Genomic DNA, 16445 nt, shown 5'->3' with positions numbered 1-16445 from the left:
TTCTTTCTGGAATAGCTGAGGGAGTTCCAGACACTTCAGTTGTGGAGGGTATTCTGAGTTGTGTTGTTTTTCCCAGCCCCCACTGTGTGTAATTGAGTCTCTTGTGTTGTTCAGCCTCTTCTAGTAACACGTTGAGGCCGTGTTTTTGGAAGGTGTCTGTTGATCTTTGTAGCCTTCGGATGTCCCAGGTTCCCTCTATGCTTGGTGTGCCCATGGTGCTTATGATGAATTAGAAGTGTTGTAGGTCTCCCTGGAGCTGGGCCTTTGGCTGAGTTGGTAGCTGGCTTTGTTTATACTCTAAGTACTGTGACCTTTTCTGGCTTCCAAGTCTTTGGGCCTCTGTTGTGGGGGTGGGATCTCCCCCTCCCCACCAGAGTGCAGGGGAGTGCCAGAAGGCTGAAATCCTCCCAGCTGAGCAGGCTGCCAGTCCTCCCTTTGAGCTTTCAGAGCTCTTTTTGTTTAGTCCAAATATTTTCTCCTTGAGCAGTGCCTCCCCCCTGCCTGAGGTCCTTTCACAGAGCCCAGCTGTATCTCTTTAACTCCAGTTAAACTTTTACCACAGTTTTTGTGGGTGGATGTGGTAAGCAGGTAGACCCCTGAGCAAGTCTCCCCCTTTGAGGCACTTCCTAGGGCCTCTCTATGTTGAATGTGCCCATGCAAGATTGTTAAAATTGCTGCATTATCCTAGGGTTGGCCTGTGGTTGGGTCCCGCCTCCCCCACCCCCCAGCAGCTGGTGATCCACTCACCTAGCTGTGTTGTCTCAGTTTATATCCAGGGCTTTGTTGGGGCTGCTGGGGCAAAGGTCAGTAATAGGTCTGGAGTGAATCCTCGGGTCTCCGGTTCTGAGCTGCAGCCTTTTCCCACGATTTGGTTTCCTCTCCCTAGCTGAATTGTCTAAGTTTATCTCCAGGGTTGTAGCAGGGCTGGGACAAAAGGCTGCCGAGCACCCGCAGCTGCTGCCTCAGGCAGTTTCCCTCTGCTGCGCTTCCAGGCGTCTGGGGCGCCTAGATTTTTAAAGGAGCCAAGCAGGTTGGAAGCTGCTGGCGTTCAGATCAGCCTTGCAGGGTTCAGCTAATCCTGCCTGTGCGGTTTCCCTTATGGGAACTCCCCAATCGCTGGTTCTCCCTCGTTTATTTTCCTTCTAGTGAGTCTAGGGCGTTCTCATTTGGCTTAAAACTCGTAGCATGAAAGTCTATAGTCCATTTTTATATAATCCTGTGCGAGTTTGGATGTAGTCATCTGGGCGTCTTTATTCTGCCACCATCTTGCTGGTTCCCGAGCTGGTTGAGCTGATCAGCGTCTTTGCCCGAGGCGCCCAGGTGCTCCGGATGGGGTCGGCAGTCTCAGCGATTTCTCTCTCACCCAGGTATTGAGGATCAGATTTGCAGTCTTTCTGCAGCTGGGCTCCACTAACTGAGCGGAGCCGTCCCTCTTTACCTCCAGGGTTTAGCGTGGGGCAAAGAGGCTCCTGCAGCCCACCAAACTTACAGGCACCCTGGGTTTTTCCAGGAGTTCCCAGAAGGGAACTCCCCAATCACCGATTCCCCCTCAGTTATCTACCTTCTAGTGAGTCCAGGGTGTTTTCATTTGGGCTGAAACTTGCAGTAAGTAAGTCTATAGTCCGTTTTCAGTCCTCAATTCCTATGCAAGCCTGGACGCAGTGATCTCGGCATCTTTACCCTGCCGCCATCTTCTGGAAGTTGCAATGACACATTTTGTAGCTGAGGATGCTGAAATAGATTGGGAGAGTGAGCTTCTATCAAACTGAGGAAGAGACAAGTATGGAACACAGACATTTCAACACTCAGTGCCCAGTGCTTCCTCTCATTGTCTAGTAATTTCTCTCCCTGAGGCCTTGTAACACATATTACATCTGACTTCAGCTCTGTATTTGACAAAACTGACAGATTTGTGGTGTAGATGCTGTACATTTGGGTGAAGTCAAATTGGTGGAAGAGATTCAGAGGGACTGACGGGTAGAACAGTATTAACTTAGATGAGAGGGTGACTGTGGGATGCTGTGCTTGACCTGGTCATTCAGTACTTTTATTGGGTGAAAATATGAAGCTGGAAAAAAATAATAGAATCTTGTTAGTTGATCTGAACAAGGCAGAATAAAGGGACTGAAGGAAGTAAGCTAGGGGCGCAATCTGCGTATCCACCTCAGGGACTCTGAAGTATTGGAGGTGATGGTGGGGGGGGGGTGCTCGTTGCACAGAATCTTGTTTGAGCAAGAGTACCCTTGACTTGTGTAAGAATGCAAAAGGGATGCTGGAGTTGAGAAGCCCTGAGAACGCAAGATTAAATGTTCTTAACCAACAGAAGAGCCAGTCCCCCAGCTCTGGTGGGGGTCATATAGAGGTTGCTGTGTCTCAGAAAGAGACTCACAAGCTGCTTAGTTACCTCTTTTGGGAGCCTGAAGATCAGGGAAGTAAGGTCTCACTCACAGAAGTGTGGGTCTGACTGAGATCAAAGGATGGCTGTCAGAGTACCTCAGGGTTTTGAGTCTGGCATAAACATGTAAAGGACATGGCTGCCACCCTGGACCTAGTAACCCTCCTCCCTCAGATGGAAATAGAATGTACTAATCTATCTTTGATCCCACACTGTCCCCATGTCCTGCTACTCAGAGACAATGAAGAGCTATGAATAGAACCCTTTTGTCAAACTGGGCCTCCGTTTCATATCGTTTTCCAGCTACATGTAACTTTTCCTGCTGTCTTGACCCTGCTACAACTTGGTGGCTCTAGCTAGGTCTTCTGGGTCCCCATCAGTCTTTCCCTTACCAGGCACTGGAGTTCTATCAGCCCCACTTTGACCCTTCTCTCCTCCCCCGTTGCTGTGCACAGGAGGTTATTAGTCTGGTGTAACGTCCCAATTTTCTTCCTTCTCTGATTCCCATATTTGGGGCTCCTCTGAACCCACAGCTACTCTACCCTAAGTTGAACAGACAGAGACTGCAGTAGCAGCCCTCTTCAGGTGTCTCAGGTATCCTGCACTGTGGCTGAGACTACAACAACAGCAGGCCCCTGACTCAGTTCCTAGGTTACGGTGTTCGCTCTTCTCTCTTGGTGTTGTTCCTTGTTTAGCTTCTCCGTTTTGCTGTGGAGACTAAACAGTACTTTGAACCCCAGCTGGTGATGAGTTCATCAGTTGCTGTCAGGCATTCTCTGGACTTAGATGTGTCCCTTTATTCTTGGCATGTACAATGCCTCAAATATCTATTGATGCTGCTCCTGTTTGGAAATGTTTCTGGATTGAGTCATAGCCTAGAAATGTACCCCATGGATGAGATTTGTGGATTTTTACTTGATCTGTGTTTTACATCTTGTACCTAGAATAGCCTAATAGTCCAGGAGACCTACAGTAACCTCAGCACCTTAGTACCTCAGCTGGAGCTCAAGCTATAGTACCTTTGCTTTAATTCACCAACCACGCCCTTCTATCTACTCTAGCTCCCGTAGCATTGCTACCTTGTAGACAGAAGTCACTGCTCCTGGGTCCAGGGGCTCATCACAGCTCGAATGGGATGTATTGAGAGGCATTCATTCTCTCCTCTTCATTTCACTCTCGGGAAGGATGATTTAATAAGCTTCCTGCATTGCTCTAACATCTTACCCTTTCCAAACTAGGCCTTGACTAGTAAAGAAATATGCACAGATTTTATACTAGTATTATGTGGCGAGTATGTGTCTAAGAAGAGAAACTATCTCCTCCCGAGTGAGAAGCTTCGCGGAGGAGCAGCAGCAGAGTCTGTAAGACTGAGTGTGCAGAGGACAGCCTATCTCACCATGTCCTTCCTCTCGGCAGTGACCCGCCATAATCACCTCAAGGACTTCATGCTCGTGGTATCCATTGTGATTGGTGTGGGTGGCTGCTGGTTTGCCTATATCCAGAATCGTTACTCCAAGGAGCACATGAAGAAGATGATGAAGGATCTGGAGGGTTTACACCGAGCTGAGCAGAGCCTGCATGACCTTCAGGAAAGGTAAGGCTCTGCCCCACTTCTCCAGTCCTATGCTGCCAGATCCTGGGAGCCCCCATTTCCTCCTGGATTGTGGGCCACCTGGTCCCTGAGACAGTGCTGACGTGGGTGTCTCGGTTGTGTCATCCTTTCAAAACCGCACCAGGAGCCTACGTTCCTGCCTCTTCTGTTACTCCTCCCAGGCAGGAGCTTATTTCTCGTTTCTACTCTGAGTTTCAGACAGAGAAATATATAATTGTCAGAGGTCTTGAGCTTCCCTGGTTGGATGGCTTGTTAGGGGGTCATTCTATCCTTCGTCCTACCTCTGGACTACTTCCCTTTCCATATAGACATAATTAGTGGTTCTTCCTTGTTCCCTCAAAGAACCCTTACAAATCTGACCTAGTGCCTTTAGTTTTTTATATGAAATCGAAATCTCATACGTCCTCATTTATTGTGTGCCTTTGAGGAAATCCCTTTCCTTTCTAGGACTTACTTCCTCATCAATAATAAGAAGGGGTTGAAATTGAAGAACACCAAGGGCCTGCAAGCCCTGACAGTCTGAGATTCTGTTTAAATAAAACATGTTTTAAAAATTATTGTTTTGCTGTAAAAAGAAGGTACCAGTGAGTGAGTGAGTGAATCTAAGTACTTCCTGACATCTGGGAGCCAGGTCTGTGCTGGGAATTGTAGAAATTTACTGGCTCCTGGGCAACAAAGCTCACTCCTATGAAGAAACAGTGAGCATACACTTAGTGTACTGACTCGGTGCCAGCTTTTGGGATGAGACCTCTAAGGACTGGAAGAGCACAGAGGCAGGAGAGGAGGGATGTGGCCTCAAAGGGTGGCTAGGGAGATATTTGTAGTTAAGGTTGAATGTATAGAGTGGGCCTGGATCCCTGCCACCTTAAGACTCAACTTAGTATAGGACACTGCCTCAGTAAGAGCTGCCCTCTCAGATTCCCTTGCATTGGCTGGCCTTCTAGGGCAAAGGAGTTTTATCTGTGAGCTGATTCCCTGGTTACTTTGCTAGGTCCCTTGTTCTTGGGCCCTTTGCTAACTGGAGTTTAAATGCTAGATAATGCCTATATTCCATCTGTCTGAAAAATATACTGTTTTCATTCCAAAAGGAAAGAATCTAGGTGGGAGACATTCCAAGTCTGGGGATAAAATTAAGCTCCTAGCCCTCCCTGCTTCCCAAGACCTCCAGAGCTAACTGACCATTTCGGGAAACAAGTATACACACAGCCTCAGAGACACACTTTCTACACACATGCACCATAGAGCCTGCCCTGACAGTGTCTAGAGACCAGATGCTACCTTGTCCCTCTTTAACAGGCCTCATCGCCAGCTACCACAGAGCTTGTTTTTACAGAATTCCTGTTCCTGATAGTTTAGGTGAATAAATGAATGTTCTATGTGCATTCCAGTTAGGATTTCACTGGGTCTCAAGGTAATTCTTTGGGGCAGGCAGGAATTTTGATTCTCATTTAGAAATGAAGAAACAGATTGAGTACAGGGAAAGACTTGTCTACACCCACACACTTAGAGGCAGGGCATGTAGTTAGGTTTCCTACTTTCTTGTATAGCTAATTGATTGCTCTCTTCAAGATGCTCAGTCTTCTGTGAAGGAGATAGGGTGAGGCAGACTTGAATGTACATTTATTTCCTCATTTCTGTGTCCAGTAGTACTTATGGATCTCTGTCTTTAGTAGTTTCTGTAAAAGTGATCATTCAAGCCAGACTATACAGAGAAGGCATTCTGAAGAGGCTGCATTTAGAAAGGGCAATATTTCAATGAAGAATTGATTCCCTAAAAGTAAACGACAACTATTCAACAAAGAAGAAGAAGAAAAAAAGAAAAGAATGAGGCTTTAATGGTGTAATTTCAGGAGGTTGGGTCATGGAGGATACAATAAAGGAGGATATTAAGCAAAGGAAGGAGATGGGAGCGGGAAATGGCGCCTAATTTTTTTTAGCTATGCATCTACCGCCATCTAGCGTATATCTTGAGGAGGTTCAGCTCTCTTTCTGTCCAGGCACTAAGTTATGTTTCTAGAAGACTTCAGTTTGTCTCCAGCAAGCTTTCTTACTCTTCATTCCCTCCTTGTCCTGATATATCTTTGAAGCTTCAAGTCACTGACAGATATAGAGTTGGCATTTTTTTTTATAGATTCAGAACTCTTTCTGCCTTTTCTGTTTTACCTGCTTAGTTAAGCCTCTCTGAGTTCTTACTCTGTAGCCTCTGCTTTCTTGTCTATACCTCAAATCTAAGCTATATGTCACTGGTCTCCCACATAATCACTTTCCCCTCCTGTTCTGGTCCCTAATACCTTGGTGGTTCCTACTACAGTAGGGGCACCTGACTGTGGCTAAGTCTATTGTCTCTTCCAGAGGGATCAGTAAACTCTATTCTGGGCCTCTCCCTGCCTTACCTTCTCCACTCCTTTCACCCAGGGATGATCATTCCATCTTTTGGATTCATTCAGGATCTTCATTTTAGAACTTTCTACATTGTGTATAATTATCCATTTATTTGTTGGTTTTGGACTTGATAATGAATTCCTCAGTGGCTGGGGCTGATTTCTTTTTCATATCCACATATTGGGGGACAAGTCCTATGCTTAGGACTTGGCATTTAGTGGACCTCTGAAAGTACTTAGGGAGTGAATGGATAAATAGATCTATGGATGAATTAACATAGATATATGGACGAAAGAGGGCTGGGAGGAAGGTTTTTGTCAGTAAGTAGAGGGAAGGTATGGGTGTGAACAAGGGCTTATTTTCATTGCAACTCTGACAGATATTTTAAAAAGGAACCACACTTTGGGGCAGCAGGGGCTCTCCCGTTGATATGCATTTCACTTTGTGCTTCTGGGAATAGGTATTCAGGAGTCAGAGAAGTTAAGCTCAATTACTCTTTTTTCATCTTCCTTAAATCTCTCCTGTATCACCAGCCCAGTCATCTCTCAGCCATTAGACTTTCTCAGGATCTTTTCTAGCTTGCAGGGTATTCAATACTTATTAAGCCTTCTAGGTATGCTCAGTATAAGGGAATAAATGTAGAATTCGAAGTTAAGCAGATTGGAACTCTAGTTTCAATTCTGCCTGCCAGTTGCTTCCCTTTTCTAAGTTCTCTTATTCACATTTGTCCAGGACTGACTGTATTGCAATATGTCATTATCTGTGGGGAGAACAAATGTGAAATACTGATAATACTTTAGAGGAACTGTTTACATACCAGGAATCTAACTTCATTACCTAGATTACTGGAAACAAAACCAAAGGCCATCCTGAGAAATGGTAATGGTAATAACCATGGTTTCTGCTAGCCATGAGCTAACTCATAGCCAGTCAGCAGAGTAGGGAGACTATATGCTGAATCCTGGAGCCCTCATTTTCCTCTTCAATGCCATGACTTATGGCGTGTTGGCTGGCACCCCTTACCTGGCCTCCTCCAGTTCCCTGCATCGCCCCCCAGGCTGCACAAGGCCCAGGAGGAGCACCGCACGGTGGAGGTGGAAAAGGTACATCTGGAGAAGAAGCTTCGAGACGAGATCAACGTTGCCAAGCAGGAAGCCCAGCGGCTGAAGGAGTTGCGGGAGGGTACTGAGAATGAGCGGAGCCGCCAAAAGTATGCTGAGGAGGAGTTGGAACAGGTAGGAGAGTGTCCCACTGGGCACACCAAGTGGGGAAGGGTAAAGGGCAAGGACCAAAAGTTGGGCTGGAAAATTTTGTGTGTGAAGACTTTGAAATCTGGCTCAGAGAATATTTTGTGTGTGTGTGTGTGTGTGTGTGTGTGTGTGTTTTCAGACTTTTTTTTTTAGAATGTACATCATTTTGTACATTCTTTTTTTCCATCTCAATTGTGATCCCCATGGGTTTCCCATCACCAAGTCACCCATGTGCCATCACCATAATCCCATGCACTTCCCTCCCCACCCCACCCCCCGTTTTTGATCCCATCCCCCACTCCACCCCCACAAAATGTCTGTTCATTATTCTCAAAGAATATTTTTAAGACACCTGACTCTGACCAGTAAGAGTAGTAGGGAAGTTGAGAAAAACTCACTGTGATTTTCAGAGAACAGTGGATAACAGTGATAAAAGCTATTTGTCAATTTTTTCATTGAACTATTTATGGAGAGTAAATGTACAAACCGTAAGTATATAGCTGGCAAGATTATGCATATGCATGTAATTGTGCAGCGACCATCCAGATAAAGATATAGACTCTTTTAAGTACCCCAAAGACTCACTTTCACCTTCCACTGCTCATCCTCATGTTCCATCCCAAAGGTATCAATCTAAGGTCACAACATCTAAACCAGGTTACTTTCACCTGATTTGAAACCCTCATATAAATGGCATTATACAGAATATATTATTTCACATTCCTCCTTCAACATAATGCCTACAATAGTTCCTTTCACTTGGAAACCTCTTCTCATTTAAAAAATTAGGCTGTCTTTTTTTTTTTTAAAGATTTATCTATTTGTGCATACATAAATAGATAAATGGGGTACAGGCCAGAGGTTCAGGGGCAGTGAGAGGCTTCACCAGAGACAGAGTTGGGAGCAGAACAGGCAGATCTACGAAGTACACTGCTGAGGGGAGCAGCGGGCGGGTCAGGAGAGGTCTGCCACGCCATGTGGTCACCTCTGGGGCAGGCGGGAATCGAACTCATGTGGAAGTGGCTTTAGCTTCTTAGTGCTGTGCTTTAACCTGCTGCACCACCAGGGAGGGCCCCTAGGCTGTCTTTTTAAAGATTGATTTGTAAGATTTCTTCATATAGTCTAGATGTATTTTTTTTGTCAATATATTTATATACATTCATATTGCAAATATTTTCTTCCAGCCTGTGGCTTGTTTTTTTTCTGTCCTCATCTTGTCTTATAATGAACCAAAGTCCTTGAGTTTGATGAATCAAAGTTCTTGAGTTTAATGAAGTCCAGTTTAAGTGCTCTTGCTTTCTTTTAACTGTTTGTGTTTTTGTACTTGTTTAAAAATTCTTCATTTAACCCTAAGATCTCTTCCTAATTTCTTTCTTTCTTCTTCTTCTTCTTTTTTTTTTGTTGAAAATATCATTGTTTTACTTTGCACATTGAGGGGTATGGTTTATTTCAAATTAGTTTTTATGATGATATGAGATAGGAAGCAAGATTCTTTTTTTCTCAGGTAGCTACTCAATCACACAGTCATTCATACTGTCTCTACTCGTGGTCTAAATATTTATCTGTCCTTACCCAACATTGTCTTAATAGCTATCTGGTAGTGTGAAATTCTCCAGCTTTTTTTCTTATTCTAGATGACCTCCTGGGCAGGCGGGAATCGAACTCATGTGGAAGTGGCTTTAGCTTCTCAGTGCTGTGCTTTAGCCTGCTGCGCCACCAGGGAGGGTTAAAGCACTGCACTGAGAAGCTAAAGCCACTTCCACATATTGCCTCTGCTCCATTCTCTTTTCTCCTTGGGGGAATCTGGCATTTATATTAGACTTCTTGACTGACTATATAGACAGATAATTATGCTCAGTTCTATTCTTTCTTTCTTCCTCTCTGTGTTTTGGTCTGATTGTTTTCTATTGATTTGTTTTTGAGTTTCCTAATCCTGTATTTTGCTAGGAACTTTGTGCTTTTTATATTACTAGTGGAATCCTGCTTTTAGACAATGTATTTTAGTTCTAGAATGCCCATTTTACTCTTATAGATCCTATTTCCATCTCATTTTAATTCATATTTTCATCTATTATGCTTATCTTTTATTATATTTTCTTTCAATCATAGTTATTTCACAGTTCTTGTCTGCTAACTCTAGCATCTGGACCATTGATTCCACTCCTTATTTTCCCAAATCTTCTAATCACTATAATTTATTTTTATTAAATACTGGGCAGTGTATGTAAAAACAATTGAGGCCCCAGATGGTTTTCTCTTCTATCATATGTAGGGCTCCAGCTCCAGTTCTTTTCTTCTGTAGGGTGAGTAAGGATCTGATCATCTCAGGCCACTCAGAGACTGATCTATGTTAGAACTGGATTGTAGTTTTAGTAAGGTCTGATCTAGCTCTCATTTGTCCCAGTTTCTTAGACCTGCCCCTTCCTTCCTTTTTATTGAGAGTTGGTGGATTTCTTTTTTTTCCAACCCTGAAAGACATTTTTGCCACGTGGTGGAGATTTTGAATTTAGTGTTAACCTCCTGCTTCTTGTAGCCTCTAAATTTTGCAGATATCTAGAAGGGAATACAGACTATGTTTGAGGCAGGTCCTTTTTCCTCACCATATTTTGTCTTCTAGGCATTATGAAATTATGGGAGAGTATATTCTACTTTTTAGCCTAGCTATCTATTATTCCGCCCTGTACCAAAACTCAGCAAATAGCCAATAAAGAAAACTGAATGTATGTGTGGAAGCCTTCCCTCTCCAGTCACACCAGTAGTACCCTGCTGCCAACAAAAGCTAGATTGGTCCCTCTGTGCCCCAGTGGAGTCCTGCTCCAGGGAAGGAAATGGCTGATAGTTAGTTGTCAATTCATCTTAGAAAGGCTCTTTGGATTTTTAATTCCTCTAGTCCAGTGGGTTGCAAACTTTTAGTCTCAGGGCCCTTTTACTCTTGAAAATTATCTAGGACCTCAAAGAACATTGTTATATAGACAATAGAATAGTAGAAATGAACATAGAAAAATTTTTTTTTTTTAAGATTTATTTATTTATTCATACAGAACTGGGGTACAGGCCAGAGGCTCAGGGGCGGTGAGAGGCTTCACCAGAGACAGAGTGGGGAGCAGAACAGGCAGATCGACGAAGTACACTGCGAAGTACACTGCTGAGGGGAGCAGCGGGCGGGTCAGGAGAGGTCTGGCTCGCCATGTGGTCTCCTCCGGGGCAGGCGGCAGGCGGGAATCGAACTCATGTGGAAGTGGCTTCAGATTCTCAGTGCTGTGCTTTAACCCGCTGCGCCACCAGGGAGGGCCGAACATAGAAAATTTTTAAATATTAATTTAAAATAAGTATACTAACCCTTTACATTTTATTTATTTATTTTAAGATTTATTTATTTATGCCTACAGAACTGGGGTATAGGCCAGAGGTGTAGGGGCAGTGAGAGGAGTCACCAGAAACAGAGTGGGGAGCAGAACAGGCCAACTGACTAAGTGCACTGCTGAAGGGAGCAGCGGGTAGGTCAGGAGACATCTGCTGTGCCATGTGGGTCACCTCCGGGGCGGGAATTGAACTCCTGCTGAAGTGGCTTTAGCTTCTCAGTGCTGTGCTTTAACCTGCTGCACCACCAGGGAGGGGGAGGGCCCCCCTTTGCACTTAATACTAGTTATGTTTTTATGAGAAACGACTGCATTTTCCCAAAATAAAAATGAATTAATGAGAGTAACAATTTTTTAAACAATTTTTCAAATAATTTATATATCAGACTTAATAGTTTGCTTGAGTTTATCCTATTAGTGTCTACATTCAGTCTGTTGTGTTTTGCAAATCATGTAACCTCTGGAAAACTCCACAGTTCAGTTGTGAGAGAGAGTGGAAAAGGTAAATATTGTCTTAGTATTACCTTTGAAAAATTTCAGTTATGATTGGTTCTTCAAAATTCCCATAACTAAGGCAGCTTCTTCCAGATATTGTGTTGGACCAGAATTCTTATTGCATGACCTCTGTTGCACCTTGTGGGAGAGTAGCAGTAAGGTGGCAACACTTTAAAATACAAGGATCTGCTGGTTATTAACTTGGCTGTATATTGGAATTTCTTAGAGAACTTAAAAATGTTTGTTGACATCCAGGGTAACAATCAGAATCTGGGTCAGAGTCCAGATACCAGTATTTTTAAAGTTCCCCAGTGACTTCAGTGTGTGACAAGGTTGAGAACCACAACAAAGAGGAGAACAAGACCAGCGGACTTTGACTTGGCACCTGCCTTTGTCTGTTGTTGTCTTTAGGCATCTGTGACTTGGTGTGGCAGGGAGTGTCTGTCTTGTTTCTTGACTCCTACCTCCCCATCCTCTGTTCCTATTTTGTAGTTATTTCTCTCATTATAGTTTTTGAGCCTGTTTGGTCAGTCCTTGTGTATGCCTCTCCAACTGTTATTCTTCCTTCTTGTTCTCCTTAATGACATTTAATGTAGAATTTGGTCATACATTGACAGGCTCTAAAGTACCTACTCTTCATTTTAAATCTGTCAGACCAGAAGTGGGTCATGGTATAGCTTCTTTTTTAAGGAACAAAAAAAAAAAAAAACAAAAAAAAACAAATGAAGTTTGGTCTTCTCACTGACTCTTTAAGAGTGCTATCCTGTGCTTAGCAAAGGCCCACCTGGTCGCTTTGAGGCTATAGAGAAGGCTTCAGGCCTGTAGGGATGCTTGCCCCACTGACTGAAGCTATACATATTGAACTGCTGTCAATTCCTTTTTCTCTGGGATTCTGAGCAACAAAGGTTAATATCTAAATGGGGTGGTTGGGGTTCACTTACACTGGTAACCTGGGTAACATAGCAAGGAATTCAGTATATAATGTCTGATATCCTTGATGAGAAGTTAGTGAGGAGATTTATTTATTGGTTCTTTCATGTGTTGGCATCTGTTGGCAATACCTATGAGGTGTAAGTCTACTTGTTTCCTCATCTTGTGGTGAATACCCTTCAAAGCTGTGCTCTCTGCTTAATGTGAGAATCATGGTCAGAGTGTCAGAGGGGATGGACCACTTCACATTCCTCCCATGATGGGGAGCTCACTCTCTCCTGGGACTACCCCTTCATATATGGTCTGGATTTGCAAGGAAGAAAATCTGACCTCATACTGAATTTAAATCTGCTATCGGAAGCAAAGGGTCACATAAGCAGTCAAGTGACTGGCCAGGGGCTAGGACCAGGTTTCCAGGCTGTCAGTTAAGTGTTTTGGAGATCCAAGCATGGACCACAACTCTCAGGAAGAAAATGGTTCATTGAGCTGACTTGTGCATCCAGAGCAAAGGGACAATTGCTGAAACTGGCTGTGTGACCAAAAGAAGCAGCTAATATGTGGGGGGAAAAGTGCTGTAGTCTAGCATTGAAAACTCGGATCAACATTGCTGACTGTTTGACCCAGAGTGTATTTTGTTTTCCTTCTCTGAGTTTACTTGTATGCAAAATACAGAGAATAATCCTTGCCCCTCTCTTGGGACAGTCATAAAACTCACAGGAGATAGCAGATAACAACTCTGAGGTATCATACAGAGGCTCGGAGAGTCATAGTCATTGTAAATGGTCCACAACCTCTTGGCTGCACAGGTTCGGGAGGCCTTGAGGAAAGCAGAGAAGGAGCTGGAATCCCACAGTTCGTGGTATGCTCCAGAGGCCCTTCAGAAGTGGCTGCAGCTGACACATGAGGTGGAGGTACAGTACTACAACATCAAGAAGCAAAATGCCGAGAAACAGCTGCTGGTGGCCAAGGAGGGGGTGAGTGCTGCCTTCTGCTACTGCTTTTCTCTCCCTTGTTCTGTTTCCTTTCATTTGCCCATTGTCCTCCTCTCTCCCTCTCCTTAGCCCACCTGTTGGACAAAGATAGCTGGTGCTGGCTTCTCTTTCTACCAAGAGATGGCTCCTGATAATATCCAGCCTTTGGAGGAGGGAATGAGGGAGTGGGGGCCCTTCATCTGCCTCTGGAGGAGATGAAACAAGTCAAGTAGGGTAGAGGGAAAGCTTTGCCGGCTTTGGACTTCTATGGGCACAGTCCTCCTGGGGTTGGGGTACTGTCAGGGCATCCCTTTGCTTCCCTCACTTCGCTTATTTTCTTTCTTCCCCTAGTCTTCCCCCTTCCCTTCTCCTCTTTTCCCCTTTCCTTCCCACTCTTCTCTTGTGCAGCCTCAGCTGTGCTAGGAGGAAGTTAGATGAGCCACAGGAAAGCATTTCTCATTTTCCCAACTTTTAATCTATGCTCTTTTTAACTGAGGGCCTCATCTTTACAGGCTGAGAAGATAAAAAAGAAGAGAAACACACTCTTTGGCACTTTCCATGTGGCTCATAGCTCCTCCCTGGATGATGTGGATCACAAAATCCTCACAGCTAAGTAAGTAGCTAAGTAAGTTGCCCTGCTGTGGTGATGCCATCTAACCTCAGAGTTGGGGTATAGCGGTCCCCCAAACCTGGTGATACTTCAGCTCTGGTCTCTCCTCTTGTAGTTATTATTGACACATATTCCCTGCGTCCCCCCTCACCACCCCTCCCCCCGCTTGCTCCCCTGAGAAGAGGCTTCATTCCTACGGGGCCCCCACCCAGCCCAGGCTTGCGTTTCTCTTCCGTGTTCTTAGGCAAGCTCTGAGTGAGGTGACGGCAGCACTGCGGGAGCGCCTGCACCGCTGGCAACAGATTGAGATCCTCTGTGGCTTCCAGATTGTCAATAACCCCGGCATCCACTCACTGGTGGCTGCCCTCAACATAGACCCCAGCTGGATGGGCAGCACACGCCCCAACCCTGCCCACTTCATCATGACCGACGATGTGGACGACATGGATGAGGAGATTGTGTCACCCTTGTCCATGCAATGTAGGTGGCTGGTGGGAGGGTGGGGGTGGGGGTCCGGGAAGGGGAAGGTCTCTGCTGTGGTCAGCAGACGGGGCAGATACCAAGGAAGACAGTCCATTTGTGAGCTTGGTCAGTAACACACAACTGTGTGTAGTCCTTTTGGCTGTTTTTCCTTGCTATGTGCTCTCTCTGCCCTCTGGGTCTATTGTATCGTGTACCCTTTACTCTTTGTTGTTCTTAAAAAATACTTTATCTTCTTTTTTCCCTCTTACCTATCTTTATAAAAATAATCTCTTTTAGGGGTTCATATTGTAAAAGTGGTATTCACTTTGAGTATCTGTTTTTTGTTTTATGTCCCTTATTCTTAATTGCTAGATAAATGGAATGACATCTCTCTCTCTTTCTCTCTCTCTTTCTCTCTCCCCTTTTTGTGTGAGGCTCCATAAGGCAATAGTCCCTTAAAGTGATACAGCTATAAACCCTTCAAACGGGAAAGACATACTTATACAGGAGGAACCTCCTGCACAAGCATGTCTGACTTTCTCCCTGAACTCTCAGTCCTTCCCACCCTCTGTCCTGAACCTCCCCTTTCCCTTTCCTCCTTGTGAGTGATGACAGCTGAGTGGAGTGGAGTGAAAAGAGACAATATTCATTGAGTGCTCTTTAGTGAATGAGGAAACAGATCCCTCTATGGCCCAGCTGAAATTTTTGTGGGTGACAGAGGTATTTTAGATACATAGAAAAGACCCTTGTAGAAACTTTGTTTTTCTGGGTTCATTTCCTACAAGGACAGAAAGCTGGGGCCCGACAAGCTTAGGACCACTGGGGGGCGCAGGTTGACCTTGGCGTTTTGATAGACAGTTCCTCTGTTCTCCAGGTCAGGAGGGATCTCTGTTAGCTCTGAACTGCCCGCCTCTTGCCCCGCCCCCGCCCCCCCATCCCAGGGATGGTAGGCTGAAGCCCTCCATAAAGCAGGTTCTCTTCTCCTTTTGGCCTGGCTGTTGGACCCCAGATGCTGCCTGGCTGATGGGGCGTAGGTTCAGTGACCGCTCTCTCTGCTCCACATCCGCCGGCTCGGATGATCAGTCCCTCTGGAAATACCCGGGTTTGAGGAGCTCCTCTGGGGCTTTTATTTTTCCAACTTTTGGGACTAAACCAACACTCCTAGCTCACGGGCCCCTTCTCCTGCCTGCCTTACACCCCTGCCTGCTCCCTCCATTTCCTTAGCACTGTCCCTACTAACTGCAGGGAAGGGTCCGGGGGTGAGAAGAATCAGCCTGTTCTGCTAAGGGCTTGAGAGAGAATCCCCATGATGAGGAAGGGCTTAGACTTTCCTTCCTTTCTGCCTAGTTAGATGTTTTGTTGCCCTTTCTTCCAGCTGGGCTGGGTCAGAAAGGGGGAAAGCAAGAGCCTCTCCCTCTTTTCTCTTTTTCATGTTTCTCCCTTCTCCTTCCATTCCCTGTTCCATGATTCTGCTTCCTCTTCAGCCTGCCTTCTATGCCTTGAAAGCCACCAGCCACAGATGCCCTGGCTCCTCTGTTCTCCATCACTGTAGAACTGTCTCTTTCCCTGGTGGCCCTTCTAAGGCCTTTCTCACCCTTGTAATCTGGCCTTTCACCCACTTTTAAGGAGAAGACAGAGCAGCTCATCTATGAGGTTAGAGTAGAAAAAGACTAAGGCATGAGTTCTGTTTCAGCGGGGGGTGGGCGGGAGCCCAAGGGGAATGCAGTAGGACATTCCTAAGTCACGTGCCCAGTCCTGATGGGCAAGGTGACCACTGTCTCCCAAGACCCTGACTTGTAGCATGTATTCAAGAGCTGGTTCTTTATTGTTTATGTGCTTCTTAAAGGAAAATTAAAAAGAGAGCAAACATAAACATAAAGCATTCAGAGTCCCACTATATTGGAGCACCCTCTCCTAGTCTTTTGTCTGTGCTCAAGATGAGAATCACTACCGTTTACTAGTGTCATGAATGGTGTTGG

General features: G+C 45.1%; 1 protein-coding gene across 6 annotated transcripts in view; it reads left to right on the top strand.

Annotated features, from left to right (window-relative positions):
* Positions 1-16445, top strand: part of STIM1 (stromal interaction molecule 1) — a 167998-nt gene that overhangs the window by 143734 nt on the left and 7819 nt on the right. For 3 of the 6 annotated variants that reach the window (XM_012725370.1, XM_012725371.1, XM_012725372.1), the window contains exons 6-11: positions 3812-3989; positions 7447-7624; positions 13230-13397; positions 13907-14007; positions 14249-14484; positions 15476-15568. In XM_012725370.1, the coding sequence (XP_012580824.1) occupies positions 3812-3989; positions 7447-7624; positions 13230-13397; positions 13907-14007; positions 14249-14484; positions 15476-15568 (954 nt within the window). The remainder of the gene's footprint in view (positions 1-3811; positions 3990-7446; positions 7625-13229; positions 13398-13906; positions 14008-14248; positions 14485-15475; positions 15569-16445) is intronic. The other 3 variants (XM_004683156.2, XM_004683155.2, XM_012725373.1) reach the window with 1 other exon arrangement.

Source organism: Condylura cristata, unplaced genomic scaffold (assembly GCF_000260355.1).
Source record: "Condylura cristata isolate star-nosed mole 26May11 unplaced genomic scaffold, ConCri1.0 scaffold00015, whole genome shotgun sequence".
Lineage (NCBI taxonomy): Eukaryota > Metazoa > Chordata > Mammalia > Eulipotyphla > Talpidae > Condylura > Condylura cristata.
This window is presented reverse-complemented; position numbering and strand designations above follow the sequence as displayed.